Source organism: Stegostoma tigrinum, chromosome 4, assembly GCF_030684315.1.
Source record: "Stegostoma tigrinum isolate sSteTig4 chromosome 4, sSteTig4.hap1, whole genome shotgun sequence".
Taxonomy (NCBI): Eukaryota; Metazoa; Chordata; class Chondrichthyes; order Orectolobiformes; family Stegostomatidae; genus Stegostoma; species Stegostoma tigrinum.
Genome location: NC_081357.1, coordinates 101,237,588 through 101,262,327, shown reverse-complemented (window position 1 = coordinate 101,262,327; position 24,740 = coordinate 101,237,588). Strand labels below are relative to the sequence as shown.

Here is a 24,740-nt window from a genome sequence, read left to right as displayed (position 1 = left end):
AGCAGGCATTCTCTTTTCCTGATTAAATCCTAAAAACGTACAATCACCTTCAGTCAGGAGGTTACATGGCTGCAAAATGGGTTTTCTCCTAGTTGGGTTCACATGTGTACAATCGACTTGTATAACTGGATTTTGGATAAACTAGAATTTAAAGCTTATAAGTACATGGCGGAAAACGCAAGAACAATCCAAAGGCTTGAGAATAAGGCTTCAGAGTTAGCTTTGGCTTCCCAAAGATCTGGTCTTTATGAAGCTGAGTTAATCTTCAAGCCTGTTTTTAATTTCGCAGGTCTATGTAAGCACTGCCACCAACCAGACTGCCTTCACAACAGGAACACAAAAGATCACAAGCACAGTCAAGATGAATATTTTGTTGGCTGACTGTCAAGATTTTGACAGGCCTCGCCATACTGTCAGGACTGTCTGCAACTCCTCTCAATTAACAGGAAAAGAAGTAAATGTGACTAGGCATGAAAAATCACTTCTCATTTAAAATTAGTAATGACTGAATAGGATATTTTGTGCTTCTGCTTTTGTACTCGACTGGTTCTTTCAAACAGCTATGTAGACCTAAATCAAAACTGGTCAGAATTGTGTAAGTTTAGTCCATTGATCATCTTAAGTGTTTTTAAAGGACTTTCATTCGTTTAACAAGAGAGACCTCAAGTGCATAAAGAGGCAATAAAAAATTTAACAACCTCCGTTTGATCCAAGGGTTAAGCAAAAGTAATAGTGACTAGCACTTTACGTTTAAATGAGCGCACCATACCATTTTCAAGCAGGCCTGTTTTCAATTCAAAAGAATATTAAAATTTTATCAAACAGTAATTTTCAAGTAAGCCATTTCGAAGCACAGATGCCTGGCTGTTAAGTGTGTAAAACTGGCAATATGAAAAGGAACACTGCAGCTTTGAAGAGCAACTAAATCCAAAACGCTCAGAATTTTTTTCTTTGGTTTCAATTTCCCAACAACATCCATCTATGAGCGGTTTGCCTTTTGACAGGACATGGGACAGGCTCAGTCACTGTTTTGATACTGAACGTGGTCATAAACATTCAGCTGAGAGCCAATTGTAGGAAGGTTCATGAAGGATGTACAGGTTGTCCAACATTGGGCACCACATGGAAATAAAATAAGCTTTATTACTGCCTGTAAGGAGGCACTGTGCTCATGAACCAATTCCAGCCAAAGCTACCAAATTTCTGCTCTACAAAGTGACACAATGGCAGTGGCAATAAGTTCCAAATAAACTCAGTGCATAAGTGTCAACCTAATGCACTGAGGAGAGGAATAAAATCAAAGATCCAAATAAGTCTAGGTTTAGTTGCCCTTTGGAAAAAACAACAAATCTCCTAAAAAAAAGGAAAGACTGTTATCTCTCTTACAGTGACCACAGGGCACCCAGTTCATAACAAACCACCAGATGTTGAACATGGTGGCGTGGTGATAGACATGCAGAACAGTGATCTGATGGTAGTTCTTTCGTAAAATGAAGAAAAAAGTGTCCATGAACTCTATGACTTTAGAGAAGTAGTACCACCATAGCACACGGATAATCTGTGAAAAAGAGGGAATAATGCTGAAATGTAGTTTATTATCGATGCATCATAAAACTATCTGCATAATAGTCTGCACAAGGTCTAGAAGTCCATCAATTCATTTGATGAATTAGGCTGTAAAACATCATGAGACAATGTCATTGTGCTATCTGGAAATTCCAGTCTTTCTCAGAGGACAGTAGGTGGAAGGGTTCAGTAGGAGTGAATAAAAAGTAAACATTTTCTTCTATTCTTTACCATGTTAGGACAGGTCAGTTTGATTGCACAAGAAGTTCAAAAGTATTTTGACTACGAACAGATTGTGGCAGACATACATTTTGAAGAATGAACAAAAGAGGCGTAACTCACTTTGGAAGCTCTAGATTTTGGGTGTGGAACTGACGTGGACTCCACAGCAACGCGCAAGAATCCACAAGATGTTTTTGTGGCCCTCAGCATCAATTCAAAAGTCAGCACTGAAATCATTAAAAGGGGTAATTCTGTGCCACTGCGGGTATTTAACCACAGCCTTTCTGTGCTGTAAGCTTGTGAACAATCTCGTGCATTATATGATTGCACCGACATGTGGTTTATCCTGTTATATGTAAATAGCAATAAAGCCAAATGCTACTTGGACAATTTCCCAGTAATGAACCCAAGCCTTAAAACCAACAATTAGATTTAATCCAGATTATACTTATGGAATCCATAGCATTCCTACAGTATGGAGACTGGCCATTCAGCCCAACAAGTCCACACCAGCTCTGAAGAGCATCCCACCCAGACCCACCCTATAAACCCGCATTTCCCAAGGCTAATCCACTGAATCTACACACCCCTGAACACTACGGGCAATTTAGCATGGTCAATCCACCTAACCTGCACATCTTTGGACTGTGGGAGGAAACCAGAGCACCCAGAGGAAACCCAAGCAGACACAGGGAGAATGTGCAAACTCCACACAGACAGTCACCCGAGGGTGGAATTGAACCTGGGTCCCTGGTGCTGTGAGGCAGCAGTGCTAACCACTGAGCCGCCCACAGAATATATACAGCTACAGCTTAGAAATTACTCTAATGTAAATCCAAATTAGCATTACCTGTGTTTAACTGGATAATAAAGCTCTCATTTCATATTGTAAAATATCATATCTGCAAGATGGAACAGCAAGTACTGGACAGTGTTTCTACAGCATAGGCCAGTCTTTCAAACTGTGCCAATAACATCCTGGGAGGTGCATAGGGTGAAGAAAATGTGAAATTTAATTTTCAGACCCCTCTCTAATTAGCCGGCAGAAGCGGGTCGTGATACGGGTCCCTCGCACCCCTCCCTGAATGACTGACTCACGTCACATCGTAGGGTATAGCCGAGAGAGGAAAGATGGTGACAGCAAACCTTTTGAACCTGGGAGGGTCTCGGCAAGAAGAGGTCAGCCTTGAAAGTAATACACCAAAATAGCTAATATGCTACAGAGATAGCCGTCAAAAACAGGTGGGCACTTGCAAAAAACAGAAATGAAAAGAACTCAGCTCTGACAAACTGATGATGCAGAACAGCTTCAAAAACAAAGTTGCTGGAAAAGCTCAGCAGGTCTGTCAGCATCTATGATATGAGGGGGAAAAAAAAGAGTTAACGTTCTGGGTCTGGTGACCGTTCCTCACAACAGAGTTCCCCAGTTCTGAGGAAAGGTCACTGGACCCGAAACACTAAACTCCTTTTTTTTCCCCCTTCACAAATGCTGCTGATCTTTTCCAACAACTTTGTTTTTGCTCTTGATTTACAGCATCCGCTGTTCTTTCGGTTTTTGTTTATGCAGAGCAGCTTATCTGAAACAACTAATTATGAGGAAGTTAACAAGTGTATTGGTGCTACAACAGAGAAAAAGGAAGTCAATAATATAAACAGGAAGGATCAATACAGAAAAGAGCTGGTCCTGAAGTGCATTATGCTATCAGCTTTATAGAAACCTACTTACCTAAATCTGGAAAGAATAACTTAATCCCAGTAATGCTGGCCGCGAAACTAATGGGCTGTCATGAAAACTGTTTGATTCACTAATGCCCCTCAGAGAAGGCAATCTGCTGCTGTTATCTGATCCAACTTCTACCATCTAGAAGAACAAGGGCAACAGGTACACAGGAACATCACCAGCTGCACATTCACCCCAAAGTCACACACTATCCTAACTTGGAAATAAACTGCCATTTCTCCAGGGTTGCTGTCTCAATAACTTGGAACTCCCTCCTGAACAGCCTGGGCCAGTCTCTACTGGCCCAAGTCATGTTCACTGACCACTGCCCTGTACATCTCCTCCAGTGCCTCCCGGTGAAGCAATGGCCTGATTTTTAAATTCTCGCCCCTTCCCACCTCTTTAATCACCTCCAGCCCTACGGCACAGTGGTTAGCACTGCTGCCTCACAGCACCAGGGACCGGGGTTCAATTCCAGCCTCGGGCGACTGTCTGTGTGGAGTTTGTACATTCTCCCTGTGTCTGTGTGAGTTTCCTCCAACATTCCAAAGATGTGCAGGCTCGGTGGACTGGCCATGGTAAATTGCCCGTAGTGTTCAGGGATGTGCAGGTTAGATGGATTAGCCATGGGAAATGCAGTGTTACAGGGGGAGGGGTGCTCTTCAGAGGGTCAGTGTGGACTTGATGGGCCAAATGGCCTGCTTCTACACTGTAGGAATTCTGTGATTGGGATGCATCTTAAGATATTAAAGGAAGTAGCTACAAAGGTGCACTGGCATTAAATAATTATTTTAATTATTTTGGCATTAAATAATTATTCTACTACCTCCAAACCCTGGTGTTGGAGACAGTAGAATGGACTAACTAACAGAAGGCGGGGAGTGGGAAAAAGAGGAACATTTTCAGGTTGGCAACTGTAACGAGTGGAATGCCCTAGATATCAGTGCTGGGTGACAATTATTCATAAAATATATTAAAATATATTAAATGGCTTGGATGAGGCAAATGAACATACTATCAGCATGTGATTCTGAAGAAGGGTCCCAACCCGAAACGTCATCTTTCCTGCTCCTCTGATGCTGCCTGGCCTGTTGTGTTCCTCTAGTTCCATACTGTGTTATCTCTGACTCCTGATGGGCAGGTCTTACCATCGCTGATACTATCAGCGAGTTTGTGAATGGCATAAAAATAGGTTGGAAGACAAATGGTCAAGATAACTCGAAAAGGTTCTGCACAGGGATATAAACAAGCTAAGTGAATGAGCAAAAGCTTGCAGATGGAATATGATGTGAGAATATTTTGCAGGAAGAATACAGAAGAAGATTATTTAAATGGAGAAAGACTGCAGAAAGCTACAGCACAGAGGGATTCGGGAGTCCTTGCACATAAAGAACAGGAAGTTAGCATGCAAATTCAGCAGGTACCAGGGAAGGCAAATGGGATGTTGACATTTATATCAAAGGGAACAGAGCACAAAAAACAGTGAGGTATTTCTGAAATATCCAAGAGACTCATCAGGCCAAAGCTGGAATACTAAACATAGTTTTAGCCCTCGTATCTAAGGAAAGATATACTGGCATCAGAGGCAGTATAGATAAAGGTTCACTTGGGGGGGGGTGGGGGTTGATCCTGGGTGTGGAGAGATTTTATAATGAAGGGAGGTTGTGTGGTTTGAGCCTGGAGAATGAGACTGGGCTTAATTAAAACATACAAAGCTCTTAGGGGGATTGAGAGGTAGATGCAGAGGTTGTTTCTTCCTTGTGACAGAGTCCAGAACCAGAGAGTATTATCTTACAATAAAGGATTGCACAGTTACAACAGAGATGAGGACGAATTTCTTCTCTCAGAAGAGAGAGTGAAACTGTGGAATTCCTTATCACAGGACTACGAAAACTGTGCTGTAAAGTATATTCAAGGCCAAGATAGACAGACTTTTGAATAGGAAGGGAATCAAGGATTCTGAAAAAAAGGCAACCAAGTGGAGTTGACCATTTTCAACTTAGCCATGTTCTCATTGAATGGCGTACCTCTGCTCCCTACTTCTTACGGCCTTTCAATCTAAGCACCATTGTAAACAAAACTAAAATAAACTTTCAATTACTTTATCCACTTAGACACACAAAAGTAAAACTCCCATGTATAAGTGCCCAATGCACTTACGAAGTAGGTAATTATGCTTAAAGTGCTGTAAAAAAGCCAATTATCAATATCTGGCAAGCTGGTTAATGGCTATTCTGTTTGAAAACTGAGCACTGATTTGATGCAAGGAGAATTTTTGGAAAGGGCGATAAAGACAGGGCAGGGGAAGTGGATTCATTGTTACTTGACAACATTGTTACTTTTAGGACAAGAGGGCATAGCCTCAAGATTAGAGGGAGCAGATTTAGGACTGAATTGAGGAGGAACTTCTTCACTCACAGGGATGTTAATCTATGGAACTCCTTGCCCAGTGAAGTAGTTGACGCTACTTCAGTAAACGTTTTTAAAGCTAAAGTAGATTTTTTTTGAACAATAAAGGTATTAAGACATACGATGAGAACGTGGGTAAGTGCATCTGAGTCCACGAAAAGATCAGCCATGATCTTATTGAATGACAGAGTGGGCTCGAAGGGCCTATTCCTGCTCCTAGTTCTCATGTTCTTATGACACAACTGCAATTGTTTTGCAAAACAGAATCTTAATGTACAAGTTAGGCTTAATGGCTAGAGTAACATCTAGATTTTTACAGGAATTCAAACATAAAAATGCATTGAAAACCCCATCATTTTGTACAGAAATATTTATTTCTGCTTTCAATTAATCGAGCCAAGAGACTGATTTTTTAAAAAAAAGTCCCATATACAAAGTGTCTTTCTTGGCGAGTTATATTTTTCAGGCTGGATCTGCTTTCTGCAACAAACAAGAGAAACCCATTGCTAAGTTACAGAGGTGGGGAATTCAATTGGAAGGCATTAGATGTTTGTGGGCAAAGATGAAACTTGCACTTTCACTGAGATCATATGAGTGTAAAATGAAAATGAGTAGATAAAATTTCAACATAATTTTGTGTCGGGTTCAGATTAAATTCACGATTTTTACTTTCCCTGTGACCATGAAACCTTAAGCAGAGAAGGCCCATCACAATTTAGCCAATGTAAATAAAATCTAGTAACCGCTTACGCTGACTTAGCAGCTGGTTATGTCCTTGTGACATGGTCTACCCAACGACATCAACAAAATGCTGCTTTCTCTGAGATTGCAAAATGGAGACACTAACACGCTTTCAAAAGGTTACAATTTTGGGCTTGGCTTTGGGCATTCACAATTCTCTGGTTATCAAGCAAATACAGACAATATTCAACACAGTTACATCCAGCTATTTTGTCACAGAGCATCAAAGACTGAAAACAATTGGGGAAAAATAAAGCACTTGCAAACCTGCTAGATCCTTACTTCACTGTTTAGTGCAAATAGTACTTGTGGTAAATTTGAAAGGCTGAGGATTTTACCAAGCTGTCAATCCAGCGACAATTCTGTCCTTGTAAAGTACAAACATGTGAGACATTACCTTCAGGTCTGCTTCACCAGCGTTGTGTGTGTTCTGACAGAAAATACTGTATCCTCCATCCCAAACACCTCTGACCAACTGAGAAAATAAACACAGACTTATTTTATAGTTACTGGCAGCTTTTCTCACAGGATTGACAAAGAAAAGGGTTTATTTCAAAGGGTGAAAGTAAATGATCCACTCCATACAAAATAAACATGTGAACAAGGAACGGCAAATTGTCCCAGCAGACTTGTCTCTTAACAGGGCATAGGGACAATCCAATCTCCTATGGGCTATACCTACACATTACAATTTCCCAGTGAACAGTTAAAAGTCTCTCCACAACATTCAAAATAGATCTTGAAACCTCAGCGTAGGGACAGAAACCACTATCCGGGGGAGGTCCTAGTGGCATGCTACAAAAAAAAACTACAGGAGGGTACCACCAGAATGAGCTGTTGCATCTATGGTCGAAGATGAGAGGGGTACCTGGAAACTGGCATGAAATTCTTAATGGGACCACAGTCCTCTGCGGTTCCTCCCTGAAGATGATAAAAGTCTTATTCATATATGAAAAATGATGAACAAATCCTTGAAGGCTGAGCCACCATTTCTCTTATCATTTCCACATTTGGTGCATACTTGTCCTCTGCATAGCAGTCCCTGTCCTACAATCAATTATTCCCCTCCAAATACTATCATCCTCAGAAAAAATACATTACGCACAATGAGAATGTGGAGATTTGCATGCTGGATTTATTTAGGATTGCTGCAGCTTGGATACTCCAAAAGACATCCATATAAAGAAAAGGGAACGTTGATGCCATGTTAACCTAGAAAGGAATGAATCGATCATGCGTTTGGGTTATTTTAACTCCCAAACCTACCGTGAGCCCTGCTCAGCTTGACAGCTTGAGTAAGAGGTCATGTACCGGCCTCAAAATTGTGGGTTTTGGAGGAAATTTGTGCCCACGTTATGTTCTATGAATGGGCCAGGGTACCAGATGGATGCCCCTGCACAGCAAGCTGTTCTTCCCAGCCATGAAAGGGAGTTTTCAGACTTCCCCTTTGTAAGCAGGATCTTCTTGCCCACCAGGTCTTAGGGAGCAGCAACTTCAAACTGTACACAGCTTTCAGTGGACATAACTCATAAAAGGAGGTTCACAAATGAAAGCAGATGGTAGGAAGCAAGATGGAGAGGGTGATGGATTCACCGGCAAGGATGCAGAATTTATAAAGGGGCTATTCACTTCAGTCTTCATGAAGCAACTCAATCATAACTTGATGTTGGTGAGCTGCTCTGGCCAATGAAGAACCACTTAAGGGTTTCAACATGCAGTCAGTAGGATTAAGCTTTGTATGGACAGGTTGAATAGGCAAGGTCTTTTTTCGAAGGTGGGCGAAGTCCAAAACTTGACGACAAAGGTTTATGGGGAGAGGGGAAAAATTTAACAAGGACCTAAGGGGTAACCTTTTCACCCTGAGAGTGGTGTGTGTATGGAATGAGCTGCCAAAGAAAGTGGTGGGGGTGAGTACAATTACAACATTTAAAAGGCATCTGGATGGATACATGAATCAGAATGGTTGACAGGGAAATGGGTTAAAAATTGGCAAATGGGACTAAGTCAGATTGGGATATCTGATCCACATGAATGAGTTGGAGCAAAGGGTCTGCTTCCTGCTGTATAACTATGATTCTCCAAGACTGTCTGTTGTCGTATTGCCTTTGTTTGAAGGCAATCTACAGCTGACTGAAGTGCCTCTTGGGAGCAATTTTCCTGCTCCTGGTTCTATTTCCTATGTCACCTCACCCCCTCCCCTCCACTGTGACACCAACCACAGAATTATTCCACGCTCACGCACACACCCCACCACACCTCCCACCCCACCACAACAAATCACACTCCTTCATCCTAGGTCGATCCATGATCCTCGGATCCCAGGGGCGTTCTGGGCATTCTCCGTGGCGCTGCTAATGCCAGAGCTACTGATCGATATTGGGTCAGCAGCTCTCCACAGGCGGGTACCCCACTGTACCCGCCCCCAAATCCACCCCTATAACTTCATTCCTGGCAAAAGTTTGCCAATGCCTGATCTGCAAGTCATTTAGCAGCCATACCCTGGCACAATACAACAGCCCCGAAACCACAAATGAGATTCCCACCAATGAATCATTCCATAGAGGAGGTCATTCATCCCATTGTGACTGTGTTAGCTTCGTGAAAATAAAATCCTCATCTCTTTCTGACCTTTTTATCCATCCACTTAAAGACGTGTCTTCCTAACTGCTCTATCAAGACTCTTTCTAAATATGCACACGTGTTAAATCTCCAGTGAAACTCCAAAACTGTAAGGACATGTAATGTTAACTCTTCCAGTTTCTCCTGATAACTGCAGTTCCTCATCCATTCAGTTGATCAGGTGGTGTTGAGGCAGAGATATGGGCAATGTCAGTGCACGTGTGGAAACCGACCATATTAACAAAATGCAGCACATCAGCAATGAAGGGAAGGGAATGAATTTTAAAGTCTTGAGTGTGTCGGGATATCAGAGGATGGGGAGAACTGTATGGGGGTAGAGGTGAAGCCAGAGAGGCAAGCTGCCGCTGGAAATGCATTGACGGAGGAAAACCAACTGGCATGTAGCCTCTCAAGGGCAGCTCCTAGAATGTAGACAAGGTCAGTGAGGTGATATCATAGTTCACTGTATGGACAACAGCACTGGTAATTCAGGTGGCTCACTGGTCACAGTAATAGCTCGCAATTGGCAACTTTAGACAGAATGCAACCAGAAATTTTAAGAGGGACGGACAACTAAACATTCAAGCATGTACAAGGAGGTGATTCTCCAATTCAGCTCTTCCAGCAGTGAGGGGCAAGTGGTATGTTTTATTCTTCTAGCTACAGGCTGAGTAAGTGGCAAATCACTGCAGCTCTACCAACCATCATAATAACGTGGAAGCAGTTACAAAACTTGCACAATCATTAGAAACACAGAGCAACAATCACAACTGGGTCGGGGATTCATATTTTATTGAAAGAACGTAACATGATCCAAATTGCTCCAGTCACTTGACAGCTAAATTTTAGTTCCATCCAATTGCTCCAGCACATTGTTTTATATCATATTTACATCTGAAAATTCGTAAGTATGCACAACAAACAAGGTCTAGGTTGTGTCTTCGTGTCTTACCGTAGCTTTCATTACTCGTACGTTTCAACTGAATGTGAAAATCTCTGGAGAAATTGGCATCACATTAGTCCCAATGATTCATAAAATGTACCAAAATTCAAAAGCAATTTTCACTTACACTTAGGTACATAGGAAGCCAAGGAACCTCCACCACGTGTCCAACATATGAGCTTAGTTCTAAGTGAATCATTAATTAAACAATAATGCTAATTAAACAATTGTTTAATGTTAATTAAACAAATCCTTTTGTGTATTGATAATTATTAATTTATAATCAATTTAACATGTTCTTAGTGTTTCCCATCAGTTGCATATAGTCCACGTGGTTCCTTTGGCCATCCATGTCCGGGCAGGGGTCTGCAACTCATGAACAATTGGGGCAACAGGATGATTAACATTTCAGTACACAATCAACAAGATCAATCAGATCAGTTCTGAATGTGTTTACTGGACAAATCCAGTTAAAATGAAGCTGGTGCCAACAAGACTGAACACTGGAAATCACTAAAATAACTATCATCAATATTTCCATCAATAGGTTGCCAGATTGCTTCAAGCTAGTGCATCAGTGAACATTCTTTTTAACCATTTTTGACCTTTGATCAGCATTTACCTTCTGATGGATCTGAAGATGCACTTTCAGCACTCATGACATCGGCAAGTGATGTACTTGATAACATCACTGACGTCATGAAGGTACAGACTAAATTAGCAACAGCATCAATTACACTGTAATACCACTGATGTAACATGGGCATTTTGTCAGTGATGCGATAAACATATATGATACCAGCAATATAATGAATACAGACATCACTGGTTTAATAAACACCGGTATGATGATCACAGGTTATCTATCACTGACAGAATAAACAGGGGATGTCACTGGTGAGATGATCATGGGGCATCAGTGGTATGATGAACACCATCTCACACCAGCGTACGTGTTATCACTGCTGTGTGATCATAGTTGTGAGGTATATAATGATATCAAGGGTGCATTGTATGTGCGTTTCAGAATGGCTTCGGTGCCAAACTGCTGAGATAAAATCATTTTATCCCATCGTGTCACTTCAGGAAATTGAATAATCAATACAGAAGGCCAAATGCCTTGAATTACTGTCTAATTGAAAATTTTAATTTGGATCAATCACTTAGTCAAACCATACAAACATTGGCAGCTTGTCTTCGATTTAGGGTGTCTGTTGTTCCTTTGTTTGCTTTCTCTACATTTGCTCAACATAAAACAAAACAGATTTTCATTAACTTTCTTCAAATTTGCTCTATTTTTGTCAAGTTTTTTTCATTCTCCTGGTTTTCAGATGCTCAAGACAAAAACTGGAAAACAAACTCTAAAAACAAAACAGGGCTTTAAGTCCTCATTAAAATCTGATCCTAAAAATTCTTATGAATTGTTTACTGGAATTCATCTCAAGGGAACATGTGATTATTTGGATCAAGTGAGGTTTCTGAATGCAGTAAGACACCGAGAAAGCCCTCCCTTCAAAAGTAAACCAATGTGATGAAGAACTGGAAAGGTAATTGGATGCCTCAATGTGTCGCTTCATTCTTTTGTGTGGACAAAGGCTGGAAAAGTAATGAAGAGCCATCTCAGAGGAGGTTGAATAAATGCATCTCAATTAAAACTATTTGAGACACAAAAGAAAAAGTGGAGGTTCAAGCATTTGAGCACACAGTCTAGATAAACTCTACAGCTCAGTGCCATAGGAGAGCAACACAGTCAGATGGAGCACTACTTAAAAGAATATTAAATTTAGGGGGGTATGGGCCAATTGCAGGCAATGGGACGAGTTTGGGTTGGGAATCCTAATTGGCAACAACTGCACCTCGCAGTCACGAACCATTTCAACTCCCCCTCCCATTCCTCAGACGACATGTCCATCATGGGCCTCCTGCAGTGCCACAATGATGCCACCCGAAGGTTGCAAGAACAGCAACTCATATTCCGCTTGGAAACCCTGCAGCCCAATGGTATCAGTGTGGACTTCACAAGCTTCAAAATCTCCCCTTCCCCCACTGCATCCCAAAACCAGCCCAGCTTGTCCGCTCCCCCCACTGCATCCCAAAACCAGCCCAGCCTGTCTCCGCTTCCCTAACCTGTTCTTCCTCTCGCCCATCCCTTCCTCCCACCTCAAGCCGCACCTCCATTTCCTACCTACCACCTCATCCCGCCTCCTTGACCTGTCCATCTTCACTGGACTGACCTATCTCCTCCCTACCTCCTCACCTATACTCTCCTCTGTAGCTATCTTGCTTTTCTCTCCATCTTCGGTCCGCCTCCCCCTCCCTCCCTATTTATTCCAGTCCCCTCTCCCCATCCCCCTCTCTGATGTAGGGTCTAGGCCCGAAACGTCAGCTTTTGTGCTCCTGAGATGCTGCTTGGCCTGCTGTGTTCATCCAGCTCCACACTTTTGTTATTTTAGTTGGACTGAAGGGTCTGTTTCTGAGCTGTAAGACTGTGCAAGAACAATTGTAGGTGCCCTGATAGCCATTTCTTCAATGGCCATCAAAACAAAATGCAATAATTCTTTAATGTCTGGGGATCTGTCTGTACTGAAAATGGCTATCACATTCACGTACACAGTAAGAGTCAGGATCTTCAAAGTGATTCACTGCATGCCTAGAGTTTTGAGTTTTTTTGGGAGATAGGGTAAACTGCAAAACGTTTCTTTTTGTACACACAGTCTATAGAAGACATGCTTGGAGGAAATAAGTTTTTCTACTTTTGTATTTTCTCGTGTTTTCTCTCTGGCTATTCAGTTTCATTTATTTTCTCAGCAGCTGAATACAGTGTACAATGATAAATCAAGGGGAATTAAAATGATTACAGGGGATTTTAAAAAAAAAAGCCAGTGCTCAGATGTTGCATCATAGAAGGTCAGTACTGTTTCAGCTGAATTGGGGTAACATAAATGCTTAACCACTCACAGACCAATTGAGGAAGACAAATTAAAGTTGCATCTGCGCAATGAATTTTAAAAATAATTAAATTGGAAAAATGATATCCTGAACACATTCAAACAAGGCAAGCAAACTACTCAGTGCAAGCATGATTAGTTCTTTGAATAATCTAGCCTAATAGAATCAGTCATACAGCTTGGACACAGACCCTTCGGTCCAACTAGTCCACACTGACCATGTTCCCAAATTAAACTAGTCCCCCACCACCCTACGTTTGGCCTATATCCCTCCAAATCTTTCCTACTCATGAATTTACCCAAATGATTTTTTAGAGGTTGTTACTGTACCTGCATTCACCACCTTCTCTGGCTGTGCATTCCACATACGAATCACTATCTGTGTAAAATAGTTGCCCCTCACGTCCTTTTCAAATCTTCCTCCTTTCACCTTAAAAATATGACCCTTGTTTTGAACTCCCTCATACTAGGGATAAAGATCCTTGTCATTCAGCTTATCTACATCCCTCACATTTTTATGAGCCTCAATAAGGACACCCCTCAAGCCCCTACACTCCAGTGAAAGAAGTCCCAGCCAATCCAGCTTCTTATAACTCAAACCCTCCATTCCTGGCAATGTTCTGATAAGTCTTTTCTGAACCCTCTCTGGTTTAATAATCGTTTTCCTATAACAGGGTAACCAGAACTGCACATGGTACTCCAGAAGAAGGCTTCGCCAATGTCCTGTACAAGCTCAACATGACATTCCAACTCCTATACTCAAAAGATCTGAGCAATGATAATCAAATCATCTTAAAAGCACATTTCAAAGCTATATAATGTGCAATAACAGGGAGAAATGCAGTATTAGAAAGTAATCCACCCTTTGTTGATTGCACTTATCGAATTTTCACTCCTTCACTCTTTGTTCCCACCAGCACGTCATTGATATCGTGCATGGAGGCTCATTCTTCATAGTAAAGCCTGAACAGTGAGTACAATGGGCTAACCGTTCTCAAAAGCATTACAGCTGAGCTGGATCTCAAAACTGCCTGGTGCCCACAATTTCATTTTCCAACTGGGTTACTGTCTCATGATGAGAAATGAGAGCCCAACTTCTGATTTTCATTTCCCTCCCTGTCTCCTGGATTCTTGGCAGAGTGCACAAATCAATCAAAGGCTACACGAAGATGGCACTGTCCCACGGGCCTGAACCTATGGCTTAGAACCAGGCCAACTGCCTCAGAAATCAGAAAATCACGAGAAACAGCTGAACCACAAAAGGTAGAGAAAGTAATACACGGAGGTAAATATCTGTGGGGGTTAGGAGTAACAGATTAATTCATAAAAGCTGACAAAATGTTTATATTTCTCACCTCACAGAACATATATAAGGAAAGGAGCGTTAATCCAATGTTATAGACCACTAGTATTCCCCTAGATGAGAGAGGTGCTTTGTTCTGCATGTACTTCGGCCCAGCCCAGACCACAAAGAGGTACAGGAGACTAAGTATAAACGTAGGAGGATACTTATCTAGAAGGAAAAAACCTTCAACTCTGGAATCTGGAATAAGAGAGAAATGGGTGTGAGAATGACTCTTTTAGAACAAAAGCAAATCAATCTGCAACTATACAGTAAATAATAAACTAATATTTCGGAAAATGAGCTTTAGTTCCAGTCAATTTAGGGCTGACGTACAATGCGTAAGACACAGCTCGATATGTTTATGATATGCACTGAATAACTTACAATATCTTTTGCATAAACTGTGAAACTGTGTGGGAAAATGTTCATACCAAATTAATACAAAAGGTGCTTTTTCTGCACCCGCACCACGCCCCCCCCCCCCCCCCCAGCAACAAAGTATTTGTTGATTGTGTCATCAAACTAAACAATGCAAATACAAGAATCCTGGATGAAATTATACTTTTGAAATTGCTTTTTTGCACTAAGTTCATAATGGACAGAAAAATTGTCATTATCTAAGGTAGAAACTGAATAAGCCCTAATTCCTCAGCATTTAGCAAATTGCTATGGTTCAGTGCACTGCAAAGCACAGCTAGGCAATAACTAGTTCACATTCACAACACAGACAACAGAAGAGGAAGCTTTCAGATAAGAAACAGAATGCCACATTGATAGAGTATCTCAAATAAATGAAGCAGCACACAAACTGTTAGGCAACCTTTTCTGATAAGCTACCTACAATTATCCAAAAGGTTTCAATATAAGCACTTCTGCAGTAAGGCTGGATGAAGCTGTACATTCTGTCAAATTGGGAACAATCTGTCCTTACCATCACTCTATCATTTCATGCATGTCACGTTGCTTACTACAGGCAAGGGGGAGGCAGAACTAATCGTTCAGGTTTTAAAGTGAGCTCTCATTTAATACAGGTGGCAAAGATTCCTTACAGGATGTGGAAAAATAATACAATGCTTCCTCTGTACAGAGTTCAGGCCTCCCTAATCAGAACCAGCTCTCATCAGCAAAACTGGACAGCAATGTCAATCTTTAAAAGCTGCTAGGAGGCTTAAATAACTGGTATCAATAAAATATCATTCCTAATCCGTCCTTGCAAAATGTTTCAAACAGGTAAAAATACAGCCAAATTTAACAGAACAAGTGAATAGCAGAAGAGGACAGAATGAAATGTCATGAAGCTTAATTCACAGAGCTAAATAAAAAATTTTCTTAGAATCCCTACAGTGCAGAAGCAGGCCATTCAGCCCATCAAGTCCACAGCAAATACTCCCAACAGCATCCCACCCAGACCCTATCCCTGTAACCTTGCATTTCCCACGGCCAATCCACCTAACCTGCACATCCTTGGATTATGGGAGGAAAGCAGAGCACCTGGAGAAAACCCACACAGACACGGGGAAAATGTATAAACTCCATACAGCCTAAGGGTGGAATCAAACCTGGGTCCCTGGTGCTGTGACACAGCAGTGCTAATCACCGAGGCACCGTGCTGCTCTGTCTTATCCATGTCCTTTTCACATATTACATAGGACTGCACGCTAACAGCTTATGTTCCTTTACCCTGCACACTGCCCCGCCCCCATTTATTATACTCAGTGAGAGTGCCTCTTTTCTTAAAAAAAAGTGTCAGTTGCCTTTTGTCACTTCAATAATATTGAATTTATGAGTTGCGTCCTACTTAGAAGAAAAGCCTTGGGTTGTGGTGTTCTGTTTGCCTGTGTGTGACAAAACAGTAGAGAACACAGTGAAATATTAAAAGGCTGTGGGATTGCCAGAGACCATTCTAAACAATAGCTCAAAGAAAAAAATCTTACAATTATGTAATGTCTTCCACAGCCTCAGGGCATTTCAAAGCTCATTACAGGCAAACAAATAATACAGTACTACAGTCACTGCTATGAAATAAAACAACCAATTCTATCAGCAGGACAAGTCCAGAAGAGAAATTCAAAATGTTTTATTTGTGCAAGTTATGGTCAGCAGAAGCACAATCAGGTAAGAACTGTTGCATTCGCATTACAGAACCCCAGGGTTCTAAAGAACGTAGCTGAGAAGGTTGCGGGTTCATTGGTGGTGATCCTTCAGGAATCAGAGAAAGTCCCAGAAGGCAGGAAACTGCTAATGTAACACATCTGTTTAGAAAGGGAAGGAGGCCAAAGACAGAAACTACAGGCCAGTTAGCCTGACCTCAGTCGTTAGTAAGATTGAAAGAGAATATTATCAAGGATGAGAGTACAGGATACTTGGAGGACACAGTAAAATAGTTCTAAGTCAGCACAGCTTCATCAAGGGAAAGTCACACCTAACAAATCTGATGGAATTCTCTGTGGAAGTACTGAGCAAGTTCAACAAAAGGGGAGCCAGTAAACGTAAATCGACTTTCCAGAAAGCCTTTGACAAGATGCTATACATGAGGCTGCTAAATAAGATTGCAGCCCATAGTGTTAGGGGCAAGGCACAGGCATGGACAGAAGATTGGCTGATTGGCAGAACGCAGACAATAGGGAATAAGGAGTCTCTGATAGGATAGCATTCAGTGACTAGTGGAGTTCAACGCTGGGGCCATAACTATTCATATTTACATTAATAATCTGGACAAAGGAATGAACGGCACAGAGATAAGGGGAGAAATAGGTAATATTGAGGAAGCAGGGGGCTGAAGACGGACGGGCGAGGAGAGTTTGTAAAGAAAACACAGATAGAACACAACATGGGAAAGTGTGAGGTCATGCACTTTTGCAGGTAGAATAAAGGTGTTGACTATTTTCTAAATGGGTAGAGGCTTCAAAAATCTGAAGCACAAAGGGAGTTAGGAATCCTAGTTCCGGATTCTATTAAGTTAACATGTAGGTTCAGTTGGCAGTTAGGAAGGCAAATACAATGTTAGCAATCATTTCGAGAGGGTTAGAATACAAGAGGACGTATTGCTGAGGCTATATAAGGCTCTGGTCAGACCATTAATGGAATATTTTTGGCCCAGTTTTGGGTTCTGTATCTGACGTAGGATGTGCTAGCCTTGGGAGGCAGTCTAGCGGAAATTCACAAGAATGATGCCAGTAATCAAGGTCACAGTTGAGAAAACCCAAGTTATTCTTGTGCTGCAGGTAAAAAGGAAGAAAGTCTCTCACTCTTTGTTGGTAGCCAGAAAGTAAGCAAACTTGCAGTCAAAATAGATCAGAAGTGACATGACACCAGGTTATAGTCCAACAGGTTTACATGAAGTCATGTTTTTGGAGCGCTGCTCCACCTTCACTTTCAGATCACTTCATCTAATGAAGGAGCAGCGGTCCCAAAGCTTGTCATTTCAAGCAAGCCTGTTGAACTATAACCTGGTATCATGTCACTTCTGGTCTTGTCCACCACAGTCCAACAAGAGCATCACGTACATCAAAAGAAAATAGGACAAAGGCTTTTCTGTTTACCTGCAAAATGAAGCACCTCAAAATCAATTGGTCATCGACCAACATCATTGCAAGCCGAATCACTCAACTTATCAGCCACCACGTTCCATCATCTTTTCTTTAGGGAACTCAAAGATTGATCAGTAGTATTTTTTAAGACTTACCTTTTTCTGAATATGCTTCTTACTACTAACATGTGTAAAACTGAGTTAAGTTATTAATTCTTCTTGCATTTAGCAACCAAAAAACTCATTTTGTGATTTTGAAGACTTGCAGTAAATTTCCTCTTAACATGGCTCAGCTCCAGCTACACTGGTCTCTCTACATAACTGAAGTCTGACCATCCTTGGTACCACTCTGATAAATCTTTTTTGCACCCTCTCTGTGTTGTTCCCCAAGGCAGCATTCAGGGGAAAATAAATCATACTCTAGATGGGGCTGACCTAGTGAATTATGAAGCGATCTCTCTTTTGGACCAATACTCCATCCTTCCTTGAACTACTTATACATTATAAAATATGTCTGAGTTCCTTTTTAAAATAACCTGACAAATCTAGTATCTCCTTTGTCCCTCTTATTTACGTTTTCAGTTCTCCTTTGAACTTCCTATATTCAGTTTGTCTCTGAGCCTGACACTTATGATAAGCTTGCCTTCTCTATTCATTTCAATCACTGTGGTCATGAGACCCATGGAATAAAAGAGCCAGTGACAGCATGGATACAACCTTGGCTGGGTGACAGCAAACAGCAGTACTGCAAGTTTGCTTTTCAGAATAGAGAAAGATACAGAGTAAGGTTTCCCAGGAGTTGATACGAGAACCATTGCTTTACTTGATTATACAGTGATGACCTAAACATAGATGTACAGGGCACAATGCCAAAATTACAGACGGTGCAAAACCCTGTAAATATTGCGAACTGTGAAGAAAGCAATGATTGATTTAAAGAAGACACGGGTAGGTGGAACGGGCAGAGAAGTGGCAAATGCAATTTAATGCAGAGGGATGCAAAGTAATATATTTGAATAGGGAGGAGGAGAGGCAATATAAAGCAAAGGGCATTAGCCTAAACTGGGTCCAGAAACCTCGGGGGCATATATGTACAAATCATTGAAGGGGGCAGGGTAGGTGGAGGGAGATGTTTAAAGAGACACACTAGTGAAAGCAAAATACAGTGAATGCTAGAAATCTGAAATAAAAACAAAAAAACACAGTATGGCAGCATCTGTGGAGAGGGGAAACAGTTAATTTTTTGAGTCCAATGACTCTTCTTTGAAATTACAAATGGTTTGTATAGAGGCATAGAGTACAAAAATAAAGAACACACAACAAACATTTAAAAACTACTAGTTAGGCCTCATGTAGTGATTTAAGTCCAGTAGCGAGTGCCACATTTTAGAAAGGGCATGATGGCTTTTGAAAGGAAAGGGAAAAGGCTTCTAAGAATGGCCCCAGGCAGGAGGGGGTTTCCCTTACTTGGATTGATTGGATAAGCTAAGATTGTCGTCCTTCAGGAGAAGTGGGTTGATAGAGATTTGATAGAGGTGTTCAAAATCCTAAGCATTCTACTTAGGATGGAAAGACAGAAAGGATTCCTTTGGAAGAAGAGTTGAGAACAATAATACACTAACTTAGGATCAGCATAAGAAACTAAGGTGAATAAGGAATATTCTTTATCACTTGCCATGATATCTCCTAATATGTCATTTGGTATCTTTACGTCAAAATTTAGTTCTTAACATTATTGTGAAGAACTTTTGACAGTTTATTATGTTAAAGGCACTACATATATGCAAGCAATTATTGTTGAGCAAAACACAATGCAGCAGCTCTTTCAAGCTCACACTGGTGATGATACTGGTAATGGGAATGATAACTATGTTGCCCAGATGAATGTAGCTCCGACAACCCTAAAGAGGCTTGATGTCTTCCAGGACTAAGCAATATGTTTGGCAAAGATCCACGGACATTCTTGATTTTGATTGATTTACTGTCACGTGTATCTAAGTACAGTGAAAAGCTGTTTTTATGAGCAGTACAGGTAGACCATAGTAAGCAAGGTCATACAGATCAATAGGCTGAATAATAACTAGACAGAGGCATACAAGGTTGTTGCCAGGACTAGTAGGCCTGAGTTATAGGGAGAGGTCAGCTGCGATAGGGCTTTATTCCTTGGAATGGAGGAGAATGAGGGGTATAAAAACAGGAGGGGCATTGATAGGATGAATGCATATAGTCTTTCTCCCAGGGATGGGGAATTGAAAACTAGAGGACATAGGTTTAGGGTGAGAGGGGCTAGATATAAGGAGGACCTGAGGGGCAACTTCTTCACACAGACAGTGGTCCATATATGGAATGGGGTGCCAGAGAAAGTGGTTGAGGCAGGTACAAATAAACAGGTACATGGATGGTAAGGGTTTAGAGGGATATGGACCTCATGTGGACAACTGGAACTAGCTGAGTGGTCAGCATGGACCAGTTTGGGCCGAAGGGCCTGTTTCCATGCTCTATTACCCTATGACTAAGTTATACCACACAGGGCGTATGCCAGGCAAAATCAACATTAGCAAGATCAGCATTATTTGAAGTTGCGAGTCCATTCATCAATCATTCAGACCCTCCAATACTGAGTAATAGAAGTGCGTACCATCTAAAAAGGTGCACCGCAGAAATTCACCAAGGCTCCTTCAACAACATCTTCCAAACCCACAAACACTACCTTCTGGAAGGACAAAGGCAAGCAGATACGTGGGAACACCACCACCTGCAAGTTCTCGTCCAAGCCACTCAGCATCCTGACTTGGAAATATACTGCCATTCCTCCACCGTCACTGGGGCAAAAAATCACATCTGGCTCACTAATACTTGGTCTAGCATACATGTAACTCCAGACACACAGCAATGTGGTTGACTCTTAACTGTTTTCTGAGCAATGAGAGATTAGCAATAAATTCTGGCTTAGTCAGCAACCTCCGCATCTTCTAATAAATAAACTGACCACTTAAGGGCCATAACTGCTAATACAGCAAGAAAGATGGTTATGGATTTTCTCGTGGCATTTATTTGTAGAGGTGGTAAGAAAGTGGTGAGTTCCTCCTAAGGGTCAACTTGCCCCATTATCTCCTCTTCTCACCACCTCCAGGGAGGGGAGAAATCCTAGGTATAGGGAGTACAAGGTAGGGAACAGTGCTGACCCACTGCAACCTGCCACAACATAACTCGGTGCTGGATTTACACACTTAAGCCAGGATAGATTCTGTACCAAATGAGCCACCCCTGTGACAGCCCCAAATTTGTGGCCAGACAAAAATATTAAGGGCTACACAAATTGCCTATGGACAGAAAAAAAAAGGAATGCCTATACTCATACCTATACCCTACTGATGGAGTATGTTAATATTTTGTTAATTTATTACTAAGATTACAGACAATAAGTGAATGGTACTGACTGATCAAGTACCATGAGCACATATAAAAAGGTACTGCCAGAGAGGGTAGAGTGCATTAATTTAAGAAGCTTAACTTGATAAGTTTCCTTTGAAGATTTGGCTCATATTACAGTTCCTTTCAAGGGGCTGTCAATTAGTTAATGAATTTATTTGTTTAGATGACTTAATAAACAAGGCATAGAAAGAGAGAGCTGGGACACTGGGCTGTTGTGAGGCAGAAAGCGGAGGTATATTATCACTGAGCTCTGCAAATAATTTTGCTGCTAATAAAAGTCTCATTTCGGACTTTACCATCTGGCTTGGGTCTACTTAACAGAGGACAAGGAACTCGAACACAATATTTTTGAAGTTGTCATGAACTCTGGAATTTGAGGACCTTGGCTCAAACTAATGCATTTAGATTGAAAACTTAGTGCAAAGGGTACTAAATATGTGGAATAAAGGCACAAGGGAAGTAGACAGCATGAAAACATTTTAAAGAAAGAATCTGATAGATATATGCACGGCTGATGGAGAGGTGTTGGTGTTTGTGGCAAGTCAAATGAACAATTGAAACACTATCACTTCTGCACTTTCCTGACTAAAGGAACTTCTGACTGAAGGATTAAAGCCCAATTTCTGACCATCAGAGTCCAATTATAATGTTGGGACATTGTAGCCTATGTTGCATAAAACTGTAATGTATGACTGACATACACACACACACGAAAACTTATAAAAATGTGGGGAAATAAAGGGAAGGAGATATATGCAAAAAGATTGAAAGTCACTAGGGATAGTAAAGTAGATGAAAATGAATATTGATAATTAGCGAAGCAGGGGTGGGAGGAAGGGTGCAAAAGGGAGATGGAAAGAGTGGGAAACAAATTCAGATAAAAAGGAAACAAAAATTACACCATGAGAGGCAAGCAAAGAAATAGCCACAGAAAGAGGGTTATTTTTAACCATGACATCAATTATTTACTTCTGTGTGGCTATACTGGAAGAATAGGAAGCTGCTTATTGGAACAAGTGGAATGGAAGTATGAGTTCAGAAACCTCATGATCATGCTGTCAAAACCTGACCTGAATCTAACCTCCCCAATCCGTCACTGGAAAACTAAAAACTGAAGCTAGGTGACACCACCTCCTTTATTAAAAGCTGATTTAGGGTTGTTAGGCTCAATGTTTGTTAGGCTTTCATTACTTTTTCTGTATAATTCTTGCATGTCACAGTGAGCAATCTACACCTTTCAAAGAATCCGAGTTGTCACTTCAATGTTTTTTTTTCCCCACTGCCTTCTTCCTAGTAAAGCAGTGTCACAGCGCGCTGCATCTATAGACAGCAAAACCCTGTGTGGGGACTTAGGTAAGGCCGGAGAAATACCACTGATCAAACAGCAGTTTCCCAGGTACATTATACACCAATAGATAAGCAGGCAGCAAGCGAGCAGGTTGTTTATCGACAAGGCACAGTTCATTCCAACTGACTGAACACTACCACTACCAATGGAAATGGAAAAACTGATTAAACACTGAACAAAGGTACAGTCATGAGCGATGGCAGCAGAGAGTCAGTTTCCCCTCAACAGTCACAAAATTGCAACCAGATTGAGACAATTAATTCAGCAAAAATACAGCTCCAGTTAATTTAAAATAGATTTAATTTTTTTTGATATAAATCAACAATGAACAGGAGCAAAAGGAGTTGAAATCTCCTGGTTTTGCAGTTAGTTTTATGATTTTCTGTATGTGCAGCATAACAGGTCAACCAGTAAGATGTAAAGCTGAATTAATGCTTCCATAAATGGAGATAAAGCTATAAAAGGAGGCAGTGTTTATATCACAGAAGGATTATTGTAAATTATGTCCACAAACTTCTTTGTAGCATTTTCTTTCCAACATTACAATAGGCAAAGCTACTCTCTGGCCTCCTAAGCGGCTGCCTTTGTAAATATTTCACTGCAGTATTTTTTCACCTACAGCTTTTATTTCATTTTCAAAAAATCCCCAAGACAATGAGCATTGTTTAGGGTAAGAAAGACACAGATAGTTTTCAGGCCATTTGTTTCAGCAGGCCATATACTGCAACTATTCAACTCTTCAAACTGTGGTTTCAGCACATTTATACAGCTGTTACACTCTGATAACTAAACACAAATGTTTCTTTCTTTACACTTGCTTTGCAGTTTTAGCCCCTTTTAGCTTATTCGGCACATGCCTGCAGAACAAAACATCCTGTCATGATTCAAAAATCTGTACTGTACCCAAAGCATGGTCGTTTTAAATTATTGAGCATTTTCATCAGCAAGATAATTTAGTAGGACAGCAGGTATTTTATGATGTGTACATACCCAACAATTATGAGGCTAAAACTTAAATCTAAAGCTTCCAAGGTCATAAATTGCAAGAAATAACAGCTCAAGATGTGTTAACAAGATATTTTAAAATCACAAGTTCTAGAAATGTGGAGTAAATGCTGAACAAGCTTTCAGTGTTTTACGGCTCTGCTTCTGATACTCAGTCCTCTTAATCTGGGAGGAAGAGGAGTGTGGATAAAAACATGCAGATACCACTCAGAGCCTCTCCTATGTACCACAAATCCACTTTTCCATCCCCACCCCTGTCTGCTTTCTGGAGAGACCACTCTCTCCATGACTCCCTTGTTCGCTCCACACCACCCTCCAACCCCACCACACCCAGCACTTTCCCCTGCAACCGCAGGAAATGCTACACTTGCCCCCACATCTCCTCCCTCACCCCTATCCCAGGCCCCAAGATGACTTTCCACATTAAGCAGAGGTTCACCTGCACATCTGCCAATGTGGTATACTGCATCCACTGTACCCGGTGTGGCTTCCTCTACATTGGGGAAACCAAGCGGAGGCTTGGGGACCGCTCTGCAGAACACCTCCGCTCGGTTCGCAACAAACAACTGCACCTCCCAGTTGCAAACCATTTCCACTCCCCCTCCCATTCTTTAGATGACATGTCTGTCATGGGCCTCCTGCAGTGCCACAATGATGCCACCCGAAGGTTGCAGGAACAGCAACTCATATTCCGCTTGGGAACCCGGCAGCCCAATGGTATCAATGTGGACTTCACCAGCTTCAAAATCTCCCCTTCCCCCACCGCATCCCAAAACCAGCCCAGTTCATCCCCTCCCCCCACTGCACCACACAATCAGCCCAGTTCTACCCCTCCACCCACTGCATCCCAAAACCAGTCCAACCTGTCTCTGCCTCCCTAACCTGTTCTTCCTCTCACCCATCCCTTCCT

At 41.5% G+C, this 24,740-nt stretch overlaps 1 protein-coding gene across 4 annotated transcripts in view; it reads right to left on the bottom strand.

Annotated features, from left to right (window-relative positions):
- The window catches only part of elovl5 (ELOVL fatty acid elongase 5), a 112,232-nt gene that overhangs the window by 18,045 nt on the left and 69,447 nt on the right, over positions 1 to 24,740 (bottom strand). For all 4 annotated transcript variants that reach the window (XM_048530497.2, XM_048530494.2, XM_048530496.2 and 1 more), the window contains exons 3-5: positions 14,524 to 14,711; positions 7,056 to 7,133; positions 1,387 to 1,558 (exon numbers count right to left, since the gene is read on the bottom strand). In XM_048530497.2, coding sequence (XP_048386454.1) covers positions 1,387 to 1,558; positions 7,056 to 7,133; positions 14,524 to 14,711 — 438 coding nt within the window. The remainder of the gene's footprint in view (positions 1 to 1,386; positions 1,559 to 7,055; positions 7,134 to 14,523; positions 14,712 to 24,740) is intronic.